The sequence below is a fragment of the Leptosomus discolor genome, chromosome 7 (assembly GCF_034619465.1).
Source record: "Leptosomus discolor isolate bLepDis1 chromosome 7, bLepDis1.hap2, whole genome shotgun sequence".
NCBI classification, from domain to species: domain Eukaryota; kingdom Metazoa; phylum Chordata; class Aves; order Leptosomiformes; family Leptosomidae; genus Leptosomus; species Leptosomus discolor.
Window position 1 is genome coordinate 3,574,475 of NC_141397.1, and position 16,900 is coordinate 3,591,374.

A 16,900-nucleotide genomic window follows, 5' to 3' on the forward strand; every position below is an offset into this window, starting at 1 on the left:
TGAAGTAATTGCATAGATGAGTGTGAGAATTTACTATCCTTGAGGAAGAATACCTGCTTCAGGTAGCATTCGTGATACTTTTTATCTGCTTCAGCTACACAGGCACAATATTGGTGCTGTGGTTTGTGTCATAAATGGGGGGGTTGGCGTGAGAAAAAGGTGTTTGAGAGGGCATCTTTCACCTTCATTTTTTGTTTGTTTTTTTTCTGATAGGATATCACAGCAGTTCTGGACTATTTGCAGGTCTGTGATATTTTGAATGGATGCCATTTAGGCTTGAGCTGTCAGCCTGCTCTGAAACTTGTTACTATTTCTTTATGCTGCAATGGTTGTTTTTCACTAGTGTGCCTAACTGCACGGTTCCCTGTGTACCTTCATATCGCCAGTGGAGGTAGTTCAAGCTCAATGTTTGTGTTTGCTGTCGAAATAAAGAAAATGCATGGAAGCTGTGCAACTTTGCAGAAGAGACAGTGTCTCACAATGAAAATAAGAAGTGTAAGTGGTGTTTACGAAAAAGTTTAAATTTACATACAACTGTATTTGGTTTGTGAAACCCTTCTCTGGGGTTTTTTAGGGAAATTCCCTATTAAAAGCCACGTTCTTTTTAAGTGGTGTAGTTCACGCTGAAGGTTGCCAAACCAGAGCAATGGACTTGTTCTATAGTCCTATATATAATCACAAGAAAATAAGTTCTTATTGTTTCAATAAATCATATGGTTTTGCAGAGAGACATGTAAATTTGCATTACAGCAAAACAGAACTGAGTCGATAATTTGCCGTATTTCACATGAGAACTCGGCAGGCTTGTGTTAGCTCTTTTATTTTCAGGTTTTTCAGATCCATGTTACTTTTTCTTCTTTGCAAGGTGCAGATTTTGACAAAGTGAAGCAACTTTTCTGAATATTTGGACATTTGAAGGTCACCTTTGGCCTTGGGGTTTTGATTTTCTTTTAAATGATTTCAGGTGTGTGTGTTTCTTCGTTTCTGTAGAACGTAAATGGTTTAAAGACATGTATGTGTCTGCCTGAGGAAGTAAGACCCTTCTCTGGCCTTTGGATCGTACCAGATCTGTAGGTATATTGAGATCAGATTGTATCCATCCTTGCTCCCAGCTCTTACATTTCCAGGTGAAGTGTATGACTGTTTTGAAAACAAAGAAGCTTTTAGTCTTGTGAAAGTAACTTCCCATCTTCTTTGTTCAAAAATTGAGCAAATTATCAGAACTTTTGTTTGTTTTAAATAAAACCGAAGTTCCTGGCATAATCCGTGTGTCTTCGTTTTTCAATATTAGGACTCCTTGATCCTTGAGAAGTCTCAAAATTGGAGTTCCCAGAAAATGGACCATATTTTGATTTGTTGCGTTTGTCTTGGAGATAACAGTGAAGATGCTGATGAAATAATCCAGTGTGACAACTGTGGAATAACAGTGCATGAAGGTAATACAACCCTTCATTCTCCTTGCGGGAGGAAAGCACGTGCTTTGCTTTTAATATAATTTTGACTTGCTTTCTTCACAAAAGCCCGAAGCCTTTGAACTCTGGCAGGTAGCTCTTTGTAATACTACATCGATCCTTTTTTAGTGGTGAAACATCCATCTTCTACTTTAGCAAAACAAATAGAAGCAACTACAGGACAGGACATGGTCTAGATACTTGTATAATGATAGGCTACTTCAGTGCTTGAAATCGAAGGAAGGCTTTCATTCTTCGAAAGCATAGAAGGCTTTTACTTGATTTATGTGACTCCCTTTGTTTTAAAATGTTCTGGAGCTGTTCAGCATGCCTTTTCAGGTAGGAAGTGGTTTTATTAATCCCCTACTCCCCTTTTGTTTTCTCATACTAGATTGAAAATTGCTTCAAAACAGTGGTTTTCATGCAATGAGCCCTAGTTCAGTTCTTTGCTTAACATCGGTTGGGAAACTGGGGATGGAATTTCCGTGCTCAGGGTCGGGTGCCTTCTGTTAACGTGTCAAGATGTGCTCTAGCTCCTGAAATCCTGTTGTGGTCCTTTGAAGAGCTAATCAGTACTGTCAGCGGGGCTTAGGGAGCAGTTTAGTTGACCTAATTTGTGATGAGCTGGATCACACTCTAGGTGCCTTTGAGGGCATCAGGCAGGTGTCTTGATATGCTGGCAGAATTCCTACCTCTGTGAAGTTTTTGGAAAGTAATGTGTAGAATATATCCGATTTAAGATGCAGTAAGCTACTAAAGTTAGATTTATAGAATCTTGATAGGTTCTTCCCCCCTCCCCCAGCACAGTCTAGTATTAACTCATGAGAAAAAAAAGAAAAATGGAATGAAAGTGTCTTTTGCTGGTAGTTATGAATGCCTGTTTGAGACTTCCCCAGACATTACTTACAGTCAGTACATCTAAACCCCAAAGCTGTGCAGCTCCCTGAAAATGCTTCTGTAAGATTTATTTAATGATTGCACAGTTAGTCATGTTAAAGCGCAGGATGGTTGTGACAGAAAAATGGTCTTCTGCCCTTTTAGAATAAAATGATGGCAAATTTGTTTTTTCCAGAGGATTGCCTTAAAAATCCTCAAAAGGTCATTTCCTCACTTTGTTTAGTTTACTAAACCTTTGTCCTTACAAAAGGTAAGATTATAGCTGGCTTTCCTCCACAGGAAAATAGTTCCACAGTTCAAAAGTCACTTGAATTTTATTAGCTCAAAATCTGTCTAAAAGTAATTGCTGCCATTCTTCTTTTTACAGTGTTGTAGGCAAAGATTCCCTGTAGTCCCACCTATATGAAGAGTAAGATGTGTACATGCCTCTTTCGTTGTTATTGTCACAAAGTAAAATAGATTAATTCAGGAGATTTAAGTTGCTAGTTTGTTCAGATAAGTTCTGCAGTCTGTACAAGGGTTGGTGGTTAATTTTTCACGCTTCTGGTTGAATGTTTAGCTCTTTATAATTTATTTTATTAATAAATACTTAAAAGCGTATGTAAAGCAGTTGTGAAGTTCTGTTTGAATAGGTGAAGTCTTAGGAAAAAATAAGCAAGCTGTGTAGGTGAAAGGCATTGTTGACTGTGATAAAAATGTGCATTTCCCCAGCAACAAGATGAACTTCACATCTGTGGTAAATGCAGCTTGGAAGTTTACTTAACGTTTTAGGTGTGTGTTTCATTGCTAGATATGTGCGTGTCAAACTGTAAATAGTTTTAAGTAGAAATGAACATTTATTTTGGTGTATTTTTTCGGTACTTTGATATATTATAATGGTAAGTAAGAGCACGTACTATAAATCAGAGCTTTTTCCAGTAATTTGTTTAAATGATTGCTTGCAGCAAATCAAAATTTTACAAAAACATTTGGAATCTTGGAAGCTGTAGTTTGGTTCAGTGATCTTGTGTGTACATATGTTCAATAACTTGGAGATGGCTGCACCCCTGGCCAGTGGTCATTGACTCATTGTATTGCTTCTGAATGCATCGGTGATAAGTGAAGACACAGACTATCATGAAGAAATTGCAGTCAAAATCAAAATGCAATGCAACAATTTTTGTTCCTGTTGGCGTAATCGCTCAACTCCGGTGATTTCCAAAAATAAATGGAGAAGCAGTTGAAGAAATAATTACTGTCTAATCATATAAACATTACTTGCAACCTTGACAGTAATTTGTTTAATGTTAATAGAGGCAAGGTTTACTTTTAATATCACTGGCTTTAATCTTTACCTCAGAACCGTGTGCCCAGATCGTGGCCATAGGCAGGAGTTATTACAAGAAGTCCTTACGCACAGCTGCTTTGTAGTTTGAAAAAAACCTGTGTTCCAGAAATAAGTGAGTCTGTTTTGTAAACACATTGGAATCCAAGAATTTGTTCTTAATTTTGCAGGTTTCTTTTAGTAGGTGGATTGCTGTGGCTGCAGACACCATGCTGTGTCCTGAAATTTGTTCTGATATTTGAGCTTTTGAATCTTTCAGAAGATGCTGTTTCTCGCACAGTATTGAATTAAGATGCTTCTATTTATGAATTGAATAGAAATCGATGCAGTGATGTTTACCTATGTTTGCCTGCAGTTGGGGAGAATAGTGTGCACTGATCTCGATATTCAGCGGTTGTCTTTCCCTAGAATCTCAAAGCCAAGATGCCTGTTGTCCTGAAATGCCCAAACAAAGCTGCTGGAACACTGCAGGGTTTTTCTCCATTGTTTTTGTATGCAATTTCAAATGGCATCATAAATGGATATGTTTTCTCTACTTTTCTGTAGTGCTGTAGATATTTATTTGGAAGGAAGTGCACTCCTTTCGCACCCTGCTGGTGTCCCACCAAGGGAACCACACAAGGATGATATTGGTGATTTGATTGGTCTTTTCCTGAAGACCTTATTTTCTCTCTCCTTGTTGACTACTACAGAAACTGTTTTACTTCACAGGGAGTCTTATACCCTTGGCTTGTGCCTTTGTGCTCTGCTGAAGTGGAAGTTTCTGCCTCCCTCAGAAACCTTCAGGTGACTGGAGAAGGTGTTTCTGTGGTGGCTGCCTTTAATATGAAGTTATTCAGTAGCTGTGAAAATGCTGCCCTTGAGTCGAGCCTCCTTCTGGACACCAGGGCTCCCTTCCTTCCCTGGAGGGGGCTCTTGCTCTGCTTGTAGCTCCTGGTCAAAGGGCAGGTCCCATGCGATATTTGACCAGTTCCCATGTGGCAGCGTGAAGGTGAGCCTTCCCGTTGTGATCCCGAAGGGGCTTCACGCCAGCGTAGTTGGTGGCCGGAATCCCTTGCCCTCTTTCCAAGGGTAAGCTAATGCTGCCTTGCATTTGAAGCCAGGCAGTGTCTAGAACTCCGTTCTCCCTTGCTCCAGTGAGTTTCGACTTTTCTAGCCCAAGGTCACTTCTCCCTGTGCCCGCTGCTCCCTCAGGCATGTGTCTGGGTACGTGGTACCAGCACTCTTTCCCTTTGAGTGCCTGTTCAGTCATGATTTGTAGTCACAGAATGACAGAACAGTTTGGGTGGGAAGGGACCATAAAGATCCTCCAGTTCCAACCCTCTGCCATGGCAGGGACACCTCCCACCAGACCAGGTCGCTCCCAGCCCCATCCAGCCTGGCCTTGAGCCCTGCCAGGGAGGGGGCAGCCACAGCTCCTCTGGGCAGCCTGTGCCAGGGCCTCACCGCCCTCACAGGGAAGGATTTCTTCCCAATATCTCATCTCTTATCTCCCCTCTTTCAGTCTGAAACCACTACCTCTTGTCCTATCCCCGCCCTCCCTGATCAAGAGTCCCTCCCCACCTCTCCTGCAGCCCCTTTCAGCACTGGGGGGGTGTTTCCCTTTTGGTTTGCTCGCTGGCGCTCATCGACTCCTACATGAGGTCTTCCATGGGAAAAGAGGGGTGACAGCTCATCTGGAAGCAACCCTGCCAGCGCTCATGTGGAACCCAGTAACATGGGCAAGAGTTAGAGGGGGATTCTGATTCGGACCCAAACTCATGGACACTAAAACGCTTTTACTTCCTTACTGACAAGTTTTGAGGTGGCTCGAAATTCGGTTTCCTTCCCAGTGCAACCATTTGCTGCGTGATGTTCCTCTTGCCTGTGTGGCCTGCATCACTTGTCCTAAAGCTCTTTGCTCTGCAGACATGTGTCCAAAAATCTATAAACATTGTGGAGCAAATAACTGGTTCAAAAATAACAGAAATCTGTAACTGCCTCTAAAATTATGTAAGCAGCACACATGTAATGTGTATTTAATACTCACATTTTGCATTCAACTTTTATGTCTTATCAGCCTGTAGTTGATTAATAAGTCCATCAATTAATTTTTTTTCCCATTTCACCTATCAACCTATTTTTAATTTTTTTTTTTTTCAAAAAAAACCCTTTATATTGCTTGAGGAAAAAAAAAATCTTTCTTCCTGAATTCGTAGTAGTACAGTTGCTTTTCAGAGTGTTTGCTTCCGCGTGGAGATAATTCACATTTCTTTTTATAAAAATCTTCTTTAGGCACTAATCTGTCATTTTCGATAAACGCTTTTGTGGTAAGAGCTTGTAAAAGCAGGACACCCCCAACTGTGGTGTCAGGTTTTTTGACATCCTGATTGCAGCGTGTCTGGAGAAAATGTCTGGTGCGCATCCCAGCGTGTGCCCGCGCTGGAGGTAGCACACTTGCCAACTACTGCCCTTGGGTTCGTTGCTGTGAATCAAATGAGAGAAGTTCTGCGGTTTTCCAGCTGTTTCTTTTCCATCCCCTCTCTTTCTTTCTTGCTTTACTGTGATGTGTAGGGCAGGGAATAACGTTGCTCTTGCTAAAAGCAATAGTGAAGTTGCCATATGCTTTACAGTCTAGTTAAAATGTTTTTTGCATTTTAATTTTGCTGTTTACCCTGGTTTGCTGCTGTCTGATATAAAAATTCATTTTGCAGAATCATGTAGTTTAGTACTCCCCATTTACTGAATAAAAGTAGTGTTCTGAATTTATGATGTGTGAATTGATTAATGGCTGTTTTCTATAAACTGTTAGTCCAGTTTTTCTATAAACTGTTAGTCCAGTTTTTCTATAAACTGTTAGTCCAGTTTTTCTATAAACTGTTAGTCCAGTTAAGGATTGAATGTAACATATTTTACATATTATGATCTCACAGCACTTCATTTTGCAAACCTACAGTTTACCTTAAAGTTCATGTTTTCATGATCTTTGCAGTAAGATGCTGTTTCAGAGGATGTGTGGCTGTAGTTAGCGTATGCAGATGTTCTGTTTGACTGGCAAAAAATTACCCTCCCGGAGAAACGGAGGAACAGACACAGCCAAGGCAAGACATTAGGTCTCTCTTCCCGTTTCCCTCAGTGGTATAAATGTCACAACACTGTTCTAATGGTAGCATTTTAAAGCGTTAGCAATTTCATTTTAATGACAGTCACATAAAAAATAAGCTATTGGCAAAGTGCAGTGACTTTAAAATCAGGGAATAAAGGAGTTTGCTTTCTGTATAATATGACATACGCTCAATAGACAACTTGGCTGTAATCGTAATATATAGATACCGTTTGTGGAACAGTAAATGTTGTGAGAGTTATAACTTCTTGCCTTTCATGTGTTTAAATTCGTAGTTTAATATTACAGTACACCAGTTTTATCGTGTAGTGTAAGAGGTATTCGAGGAGGTGGCAGACACGGAGTTGCGATACAGTAAACTAAGAATATACAACGTGAGGATTTAGTGAACTTCAGCTGAAAAGGGGCTCTCGGGGGTATTCTGAAGATCCAGCGTCCAGAATTGTCGTGAACATTAAGGAAAGGCAGCACACGTTTTAAGCAAAATTGTATTATTTTCTTCAACGTATTTTCCGGTCAAAGGGGCGGGTGGTTGACTTCAGGCCGAAGAGGTCACAGATGCAGTGATGGCAACCCAAACCAAACATGTCCTTCACAAGGTGTGCACCCTTTCCTCTGTTGTCCTTCTGGTCCTTAAGGAGTCGCACCATCAACACCACTGCGGTGCTTGCAGGAAGAACCTAAGGGTCACCTCCCGGTGTCGCTTGGGAGATCTACTTGTAGCGAGCCTGTACGCCGCCTTCTGTTCCAACGCCAGCAATTCCCAACCATTCCTACAGGAAAGATTGGACAACCTTTTCTTGATCATCTGCTTAACTGTTTAATACTGCAACGGAAGGATTTATCGAGCAGCAGCTTTGGATCTGTGTGTCTATGCGTTTTAAAGAGTCATAAAATAATGTTTTTAAAATTTTTTCTTAATAGGACCAAAATAATTCTTTCAGTGTAGGAAAAGAGGGCAGACAGTAGTAAATTGAACCTTTGTTGCACTCAGCAGTTTTAAGGATCTTAAAATGATATATTTAAACAGGTAGTTGTTACAAATAAAATAATATTACCATGGTAAAAATACAGCTGTTTTAAAAAACTCTGAACTCTTGATCTGTGTATTGTTACTTTTCAGATTTGGCCAAAAGTGCGTTTAGGTTTTTTATCAAGTGCATTTTGTACTGTAGGTTTGATTTAATACACACAAATTCAATTAAAGCCATGCAGTAGAAAAGTCTCAATTTACGAAGGGAAATGGGAATCGCTTGGCATAGCTGTTACAAAGTTAACTTGAAATTGGAAAGTGAAAGGTGCTGGAAGTGTGGTCTAGAACTGCAAGTTCATCATTTTCATGAGTGTTAATTAATTGCTTCTGCTTGCTTGGATGTACTCGATAATCCGTTTACCCACAGTTCTAAATTTTGACAAGGTGTGGATAGCCTCCTGTTGTTTAAAAAATGTGATGTTAATCTGACCAAATTAGTTTTTCTCTTGGCAGTTAGTGTTGCAGCTTGTGGTAACAAGACAAGAAATAAAATGAGTATGCTGAGAAATCTTGAAATTTTGGGGTTTAATTTCAACACTACAGATGCTTACTAGGTGAGCAGCATTCCTCAGCTTTGCCAGGGTTTTCATTACGGTTGCTAGTTAATAGTCAGAAACTAGATTTCTGTTTCTTGAAAAACCGTGAGGTGTTGGAGTTTGGTTTTTGGTTTTGGTTTGTTGGTTTTTTTGGTGGTTTTTTTTTTTTTTGGTGTTTTTTTGTTTGTTTCTCAGTATGTTGGAAGAATTTTGACCTGCTGCAGTTAGGCTGCAGAATTGGTAAACATCTAGTACAATAAATGCTGTAATGTTTATACATAGAAGTGGAGCAACTCGCAGAAGAGACTGAGGTGTTTATTCTGGGATAACCACCACGTGTGATCAGAGCCCTGGTTATGGGAGAGTAGATCAATATCCTTGCTCTGGTTTGGGTGGGCAGAGTCAGACTCTCCCATCCCATGTGAAGGCTACCATGAGCTTAGAGCTTTTCCTTGTTCCAAATACACTTAACTTGGACTGACAGTCAATGTTTTAGCAAAATTGATACATTTCTACAGGAGGGTTTTGTGTTGAAACTGCTTTTGCCTCTATATGTCAATGGAAGTGAAACAAAGTGGGGTTTTGTTCCTTGTCCATTTGAAAACCAGAGAATCTGCTCCTGTACAGGCATCTTAGTGTCAAATGACATCATCGTTGTGTTAGCTGTCGTTCTTTAAATCAGGACAAATACGTTTTGTCATTCATTGTTTTTTGTTCCGAGTTGTTTTGCTGATTTTGAATCATGAAAGTTTTATTATTTAAAAATGGAGCAACGCGTAATTCTTTGCTTCGATATGTATTTTTTGCCTGCAAGGAACTTTCACTGCTAGTTTTTTTTGAAGGAATTTAATTATTTTTGTATACATATTGATTTTTGGTGTCAAAACATGCAAGATTTGTTGTCTTGTAGTGTGTAGCTTTACAGACCTTTCATGAATACAGCTGTTCAACATATTTGCGTTACCAATATGGGGATTACAAAATTTGATCTCTCCTTTGGTTTCTGTTGCCCTGTAACAACCCAAAAGCAGATGACTTTTTATAGCAAGCATAAGAAAAATTCTGGGTTAAAATACTTGTGTATCCTTAACAAAAAATACAGCTTAACAAGTGGTTTCTGATTAATTTGGGGGCTCAGCTCTTCATTTTAAGTATTATTAGATCAAATTGAAACTTCAGCTGTGGGGTCCCAAGTTAAGTGTTTATGGTCATTACCTAATTACTGATTTAAAAGTGTTGTCCGTCAAGCTGAGTTTTGTTTCACTATTTACACACATTAGTCTGAACTCCTCCCAGAAGGAAACTCTCCAGACCTGTTGTGCAGAGTTCAGACTTACTTGGGCGCAAACTGAAACTGGGCCGTGCCACTACTCAATCCAGAACAATTCCGAAGCACCTTCTCTGAAACCTTGCCCTGAAGGTTTTTCCCTCGAGGTTAAAGGAACGCTCGGATGCACGTGGGTATAAACAGCTGCCAGAGCGCAGCCTTTTGTGGCTTGCCTGGCTTCAGAGCAAACAAGGTTTTGGTATCGCCGCTCTGATTCTCTAGCTTTATCTGGCAGCGCCCACCAAGTCGGCGGCAGCCTGGTGGGCTGGATTTCCTTTTCTTCAGCTCTGTTGTGGACAAGACTGTTTCCCTGTATTTATCAGCAATGATTAATGATAATTTAGTTCATTTTCTCCAGTTAATGACCACCTCTTTGGCTGATTGTAACAGTGCGGTGTTTAGCTTTTGCTGAATGGCAGTTAGGGAAAAGAGTGAATGCCTCCTTGTCTGTTGGAGATCTTAAACTTTTTAAAGCTGTCACTAAGACTTACGTACAAATTGGGGCAGAAAATTTGGGTTAAAAATCCAGACACTATTTTTTATTCTAGAAAAAGGACCTAGATTTATATTGTTACAGAAACAATGTTTAAGGTCAACACATATGATAAGGATGGAAATAATTACAGCACATATGTGTTCTTTTGTAGGAAGGAGGATTAAAAAAAAATCAGGTATAAATGACTGATAGGTACAATAAGGCAACTATTTTGGAATGAAGGTAAGACAGTTTGGGAAAGTCAGCATTCTGGTTTTAGCAGACTGATGGCACTTAGGTTGGAAAAGCAAATGTAATTACTTTCAGTTGGTGAAGAAGCATCTGTTGTTGAAAGAAACCCATTTTATTTTGCCATATGGATTGATGGCAGTATTACTGCTTCTGTAGCGTTGGGTAGTTTTTATTAAGTACATTGTGGAAGATGGTAGTATGTTCTGAAGTCTGAGCGAATCATAAAAAGCTTAATTATTCATCAGCTCTATGATATCAGTGGGCTGTGTGCTTGTATATTGATGTCATTGCTTAAAAGTAGCTTTACTGGCGTGTAGTCAAGGCTGTGATATTAGAACTTTAAAAAAATGATTTTCTGGAATGCTGCTTAAAGCTGATACCACATGATAAAGAAAATGGATCTACCTTCTGTGTGAGCTCTGTGATCTTTTATATACCGAATGATTCCTGTCTGTGAACGCCCTTCTGCGCATTGCTTGCCCTCTGACTCTGGAAAGCTTTTCTAGTGAAAAGAAGCATTCTGGCTTCTTCTTTTAATTCTTATTGATGAGCCTCATTCTGTCATGGAAGACACTATTTCTTAAACAGTTCCTAGAGTGTTATTGCTTATTTCCTGAATGTTGTTTTAGTCTCTCATGCAGACCTCTGTGTCTGTCGCAAGAGGAGTTAGAGCACTGTTGCTGTTTTATTAGTCAGTGGGTAATGAACCGAAGTAACAAATCATGTTGCTATTTAATTGCAGAATTCAGTAATTTAACTCTTCTGCAAGCACAAGTGTTGACTTAGTCGCTGTATTTGACAAACAGCCGAATTTAGCCTTTTAATAAAGTCTCTGCTGTGTTTTTAAGTGTTGACAGTGAAATAATATTTTCCTCGTATTGAATTAGAGATAAATGTTCAAAGTGTGGCATATGGAGAAATACAGTTTTGTGGTGATAAGCTTTGATTTTCCTTTTTGTCATTTGCAGCAGTAATACTACTACTACTCTTATTCTTGTGCAAAACTTAAATAATAAGCTTCTAAATACTTTAAAAACACTGTTTTCCAAATTTGTGGTGATTAAGTATGCCTAGACACCTTAACAGTCAAAGAATACAGTGGATATACCAAAGAAGAATGGAGAAACAGAATAATTAAGTCTAGCCATAGTTTAAAACCAGGTAAAAATGAGAATGCTTAAGAAAAAACCTAATATACTTCATCACTAATGTTGCGCCTCAAAACTGTCAGTCTGTGCTCTGCAAACTCTACTTTGGTTTTAAAGTTAACAAGGTCTTTTCAGGTCAGTCCTACAACCCCTAAAGTATGCAAATAGTGCTTTTTGTGTCGCGTGTGTATTCTCTTTTAGTTGATTTGGATGCTGAATGCAAAGTGGAAAAGTGGAGTGCCTGTTTGTTGACTGGACACTACTGGCGTAATCAACCTATTAAAAAAAGAACAAGAAACACACACATCCCACCCCCCCAATAATGTTCATTTTCAGGGTAGGGAGAAGGAGAAGGACGGGAATATCCAAGAGAAGCCTGCAGATGCTCACGTATCCCTTAGCTTGTTGCATTTAACTTGGAATGTATTTATTTATTTGAAAAAAATTGAGTTTGTTGGTTGCTTTAAGTCGTATTTTCTTACTTGCCCTCTTAATGGATAGGCTGGAAGAGCACCGAGTGTTGTTAAAAGACTAAACCAGCCCTTTTTTTTTTTTTCTTGTTTTTTCAGTTTATAATCTAAGACAATCACATAAAACAAATTACTTCTTAGAATTAGAATCTCTTTAAAATGTAAATTTTGCACTGAAGATAAACTTTGCAAATATGTTGTAAGCTTTCCGGGAAGACTCGGTATCATTCCTCTGAGTGTGCACGTGTGTGTTTCCTGCTGAAGTCACAACCGACAGCCGCCCACTTCTACAATTGGCTTTTCTTACGTTGCTCTTCTGTTTCTCACGTGTGTAGGTTGCTATGGTGTTGATGGAGAGAGTGACTCTATAATGAGCTCAGCTTCAGAGAATTCCACGGAACCTTGGTTTTGTGACGCCTGCAAATGCGGTGTCACGCCTAGTTGTGAATTGTGTCCTAACCAGGATGGGATCTTCAAGGAGACTGATGCAGGCAGGTAAGACGGAAGAGTGATGTTTTGAATTTGATGTCGTGTTCCGTTTAAAAGATTGGGTTTTGCCCTAGTCTGTTCCTGTAGGAGACAGCGTCATCAGTTAACCTTTGGTGTTGATGTCTTCTCTCTCTCACCTCACTCTTGAGTTGGGTGCTCTTTGGGTAGTCAACTCCCTAATTTTTTGTGTGCTGCTAATGTTCTTCATGCCTACTATTATCTTAAGAACATGTCTTAAGGTGAATTAGAGCATGAAGATCTATGGACTGAGGAGCAAAAGATGTGCCTAGGTGAAACAGAGATCGCTGTTTACTTCAGGCAATGATAAATCTTGTTCTTTAGTATGATGTCACCATGTGTTGTTACATGTGTATAGGTGTCTTACTGGATATACTGGAAGACCTTTGTTCCCGTGAACTACTTGTGTGATGCATGTTTTTTAACAAAAAAAGATGCTAGTGAAGGTCTTCAAAAGGAAACTTTAATTTTTGTTTGCATCAGGAAGCCAGTTTACATTGAAACAAAAAGGTTTCTGTGTAGAGGAAGTTAATAGCCCAAAAACTCTTGCTCAGTGTTCAGAGATCTGCAAGGATGAAGGCTTCTCTCACTTAACCGATGGCTTGAACTATTGACAGCAGGGACTGGCGATCAGAGACGTGGAGAAAAATTGTGTGGTTGTTTTGGGTTTGCTGAAGCTTGGAGGTTACAGTGAGAAAAGCAGGGTTGGAGTCCCCTGAGCCTCGCTGCTGAATAGTGGTCGTATGTTCTAGCAAGGACAGCCGGGGTGGCTGCTCACAGGAGTTCTCTGATGGTGACTGAGCTTGTAGTGTTCAGTATCTGCCGTCGGTCACTGTAGAATTTGAGCGTGTTCTGCTCGTTGGATTTAATCAGCCTCATTTTGCTAGTATTGTGCTGCTTTCGTGGTTAATGCTGAAGAGCAGCAAAAGACCAAAGTTCTCTTCTTTAGTTAATAGCGTCACAAAAATGGGTGAAGAAGTCACCCAGCAGAGGGGGAAAGCACCTCCCGGACTTCTTGTCCTGTTGGATCAGGAGAAGTGTGTGGCCATGGGGAAAGTCGAAGCATGTGCTCCATTTCAAGGAAGGAAACGTTGACTTTATCCTTTCTGAAGTATTCTGCTCCGTGCACGGTAATGCCACTGCAACCTCGTACAGACTCTGCTCGAGCCTATTGACTTTCGAGTGCGACGAAGTGGGAGGAGAACTCTGCTGCTTTTTAGGAGAGTGAAGGACTGGGGGTCGCTGAGGTCAGGTAATGGAAAAAAAATAACAAAATTAAATTGAAGTTGTGCTAAAGGTGTTCAGACAGACCTACTATATTAAGCTTATATTGAATGATGAAAATTGTATTCTTGGTTTTTGAGAGTATGCTTCACTGCTGATAATTTGAGCCAGAGATGGGCGTTTTAGGATGGAGTTCAGGTCTGATTTTGAGAATAAGCAGGTTAATTCTCATGTGACATCTTCCATTCCTGGCGTATTTGGAAAATAATTTAAGATGTAGGTATTGATAGTAACTAATTTTTGATAATAATGGAGAGAGCAGGATTATCAGTGACGTCTGATTTATGGCTAGTGGTTTTGATTTTTTAGGGTTTTTTGTTTGTTTGTTTTTAAGAGCATGACAACTTCTTTTCCCATACGTTTCACAGTTCTGTAAATTGCAGGTGTGTGGTAATATACAAAGCTTTCAGATGCTGGGCCTGGCATAAGCTTTTCATTGATTATGTTAATAGGGGAAGCCAATAATTAGTTGGTGAGGCTGCTCAGAGGAAAGAGAAGCTTTCTTAGTCCTGTTTGAACATCTTGCTGCTGATGATGGATGAGCTGGAAAGAATCCAGTTAAATACTCAGTATTAATACAAATACTCTAAGTACTCTAAAATTCAGAAATGTCAGCAGGTATTACTGTAACACCTTCTCTGTTTTTAATATGAATTCATAGACACATCACCGTTTACACTGAGCTATATGTTGTAGAACAACATCTTTTGTACTAACAAATCACAAAATATAACCGTGTCCTCACTCTTTCTTCACCCACTGGTTTGTAGTGGTTGTTAGGGTTTTTCCTACTCATTGTGAAAAGCTCTCTAGTTAGGCTTGCTAGGAAGGGAGTTAAAATTAAGTAAAAGTTTGATCTTACCGTCTGTGTTAGTAATCTTTTGTATATGTTGTCACTTAAAGACAGCTGTCTTGTAGTGCACGCATAAGTATATCCATATCTTGTCTTTTTTTTTTTCCTTTTTTTCCCAGTTCTTCGATGTTTGCTGTTTTGTTGTTGTTACTTTCTGGCCTTACACAGACTTTATGTTGCTAATACTGTAATGATCTGGTCCTGCCATCATTAAAAGCTCAACAGAGCTCAGGAATGATGTTTTTGGAAAGCTTTTTTTGACATACTGTGTTTTCTGTCTTCAGAAAAGTAAATACGGTATTAAAATGTCATAAGTCGATTCAGGTTTTGTGGATTCAATTGTATATGCCCTTGCATTTCTCCCTGAGTTTGTGGGGTTTTTCCCAATAGCAAAACCAATTTTGAGTTTGTGTTGGGAATAAAGAGATAAAGACGGTATTCATGACAGTGAACTTTGACCGTGGGATGCAGATGCTAGCAGTAACCTTTGGAGGCGTCTGCCTTTCTCCGCTGAATGCACATTGAGCTCCGCTTCTCAATTTGTAGCTGAGATGCATTTTCAAGATATACATACAGCATGTAAAAGAAAGCTTTTTTCCCCCTTCATGTCTTCCACATGCATCTTATTAAAGGGGAAACAATGGAAGCAGAAGAAAATACTGTGCAATTTTAAAAAAAAAGAAGTTACACAATTGAGTCAGGATTTGTAGTGAATTATTTTGACCCCATAGAAGCAGCAGTGCTGCTTGTTAAGTACTTCTGGGGTCCAGATCCTCAGTTGCTCATCTGTCTTAGGTTCAACAGTGTCTGTGTGTCTCCCATATAAAGCTGTTACACAATTAAATTGTACTTTTCAGCTCTGTTTTCTATTTTAATAATAAAGCTACTATATGGAGAAGATGTTTTTAAAGGCTGAAGTCCATTGTCTAACAGTTACAAAATGTGAGAATCAACATCACCTGGCAAATTTTATTTCAGCCTTTTTATCCCTGTGTTCTGTCAGGCAGTTGAAGCACTGTGTATGAGATCTCCTATAGAACCGTAAGAGGAACTACAGGCAGTGTTTTAAAAATGGCTGAAATTTCTTCCTGTGAAATGGTGATGTACTTTTGGTTAATGTGGAAGTGTTTTCTGCATGACACTGGTTCTCCGTGCAGAAGCAGATTCCTGCTTTGGTGATTGTGGGCGTTAAGGCAGTAATTTATTATCGTTATTGCTGTATTTTTACCTGCTAGATAATGTGATACAGCTATTGTGGATAAGTCTAAGTTTATTCTCTTGGATGAATAAAGCTTATGTACTAGAAAAACCAAATGCTACCTACCATGTGAAAATTCCCGTGCTCTCTTGCTGTCGTTTATTTACGAATTTGGATTCTCAAGGATGATGGGGCACTGCAGGCTCCCAGGGCAGGCAACATCCGTTATGTTTTCATTGTGCTTGGTAAACTGCAACCCAGTTCAGTTCTTTTCTTGAAGTACTGGCAGAGAAAGACTACTGAATAACAGAATCTTGTAACCCATCGTTGCTCTTCATCCCGTTACCACCTTTTAAAAAGAAATTCTCCGTGTGCATTGGTGCTGGAAACGACACAAACCAAACCTACTTGGTTTCTCTTCATAATCAAGTCGGAATAATGTCTCTGTTCCTATGTGAAAGGTGAATCATTACTGTAATGAGGTGCTTAATTTCTCAGCAGAAGCCTTTTCACACTAACCTCTCACTACCACAAGCATAAATGTGAATTTATGAAATTTTGTTTCTCAAAATGCTAATATCCAAGAGTATGAATTCTGTCCTTGTTTCGGTATGGAGTTTTTCTTCTTCTCTAATCAACATCTGTCATCATTGCTCCAAGCTAAATGGATGGTAAAGTAACAAGGAAGATTATTCTTCTTTGATTACCCAATTTGTCTTAATTACAAGCTTCTAAAACATGTGCAGCTAAACAAATGAGCAGGAAAATATTTAGAACCGGTATTAAAAGCAGCTGAAATTGCTTCAGCTGTGAACTTGACTGACTTGTGTGTGTTTTTTTAATAAAGACTCGGTTCTGAATTCGCATATAGGTGGTTAAAGAAATGAGGCACTCGTGTGCCAATCACCCTGAAATGGCAGTTTAAATCTGTAATACTTGGGTGACATGTACTAAAACATTTTGAGAAGGTCAGTAGGAAGCAAGCAGCCAGCTGTTGGGTTTATCACAGATAAACTCCTACGGAGTGCAGCAGCATTTAATA

The 16,900-nt window shown here is 39.4% G+C and overlaps 1 protein-coding gene across 1 annotated transcript in view; it reads left to right on the top strand.

The window, feature by feature from the left end:
• PHF14 (PHD finger protein 14) overlaps positions 1–16,900 on the top strand; it is a 144,667-nt gene that overhangs the window by 14,512 nt on the left and 113,255 nt on the right. The window contains exons 3-4 of the mRNA XM_086468151.1: positions 1,292–1,436; positions 12,352–12,511. Coding sequence (XP_086324277.1) covers positions 1,292–1,436; positions 12,352–12,511 — 305 coding nt within the window. The remainder of the gene's footprint in view (positions 1–1,291; positions 1,437–12,351; positions 12,512–16,900) is intronic.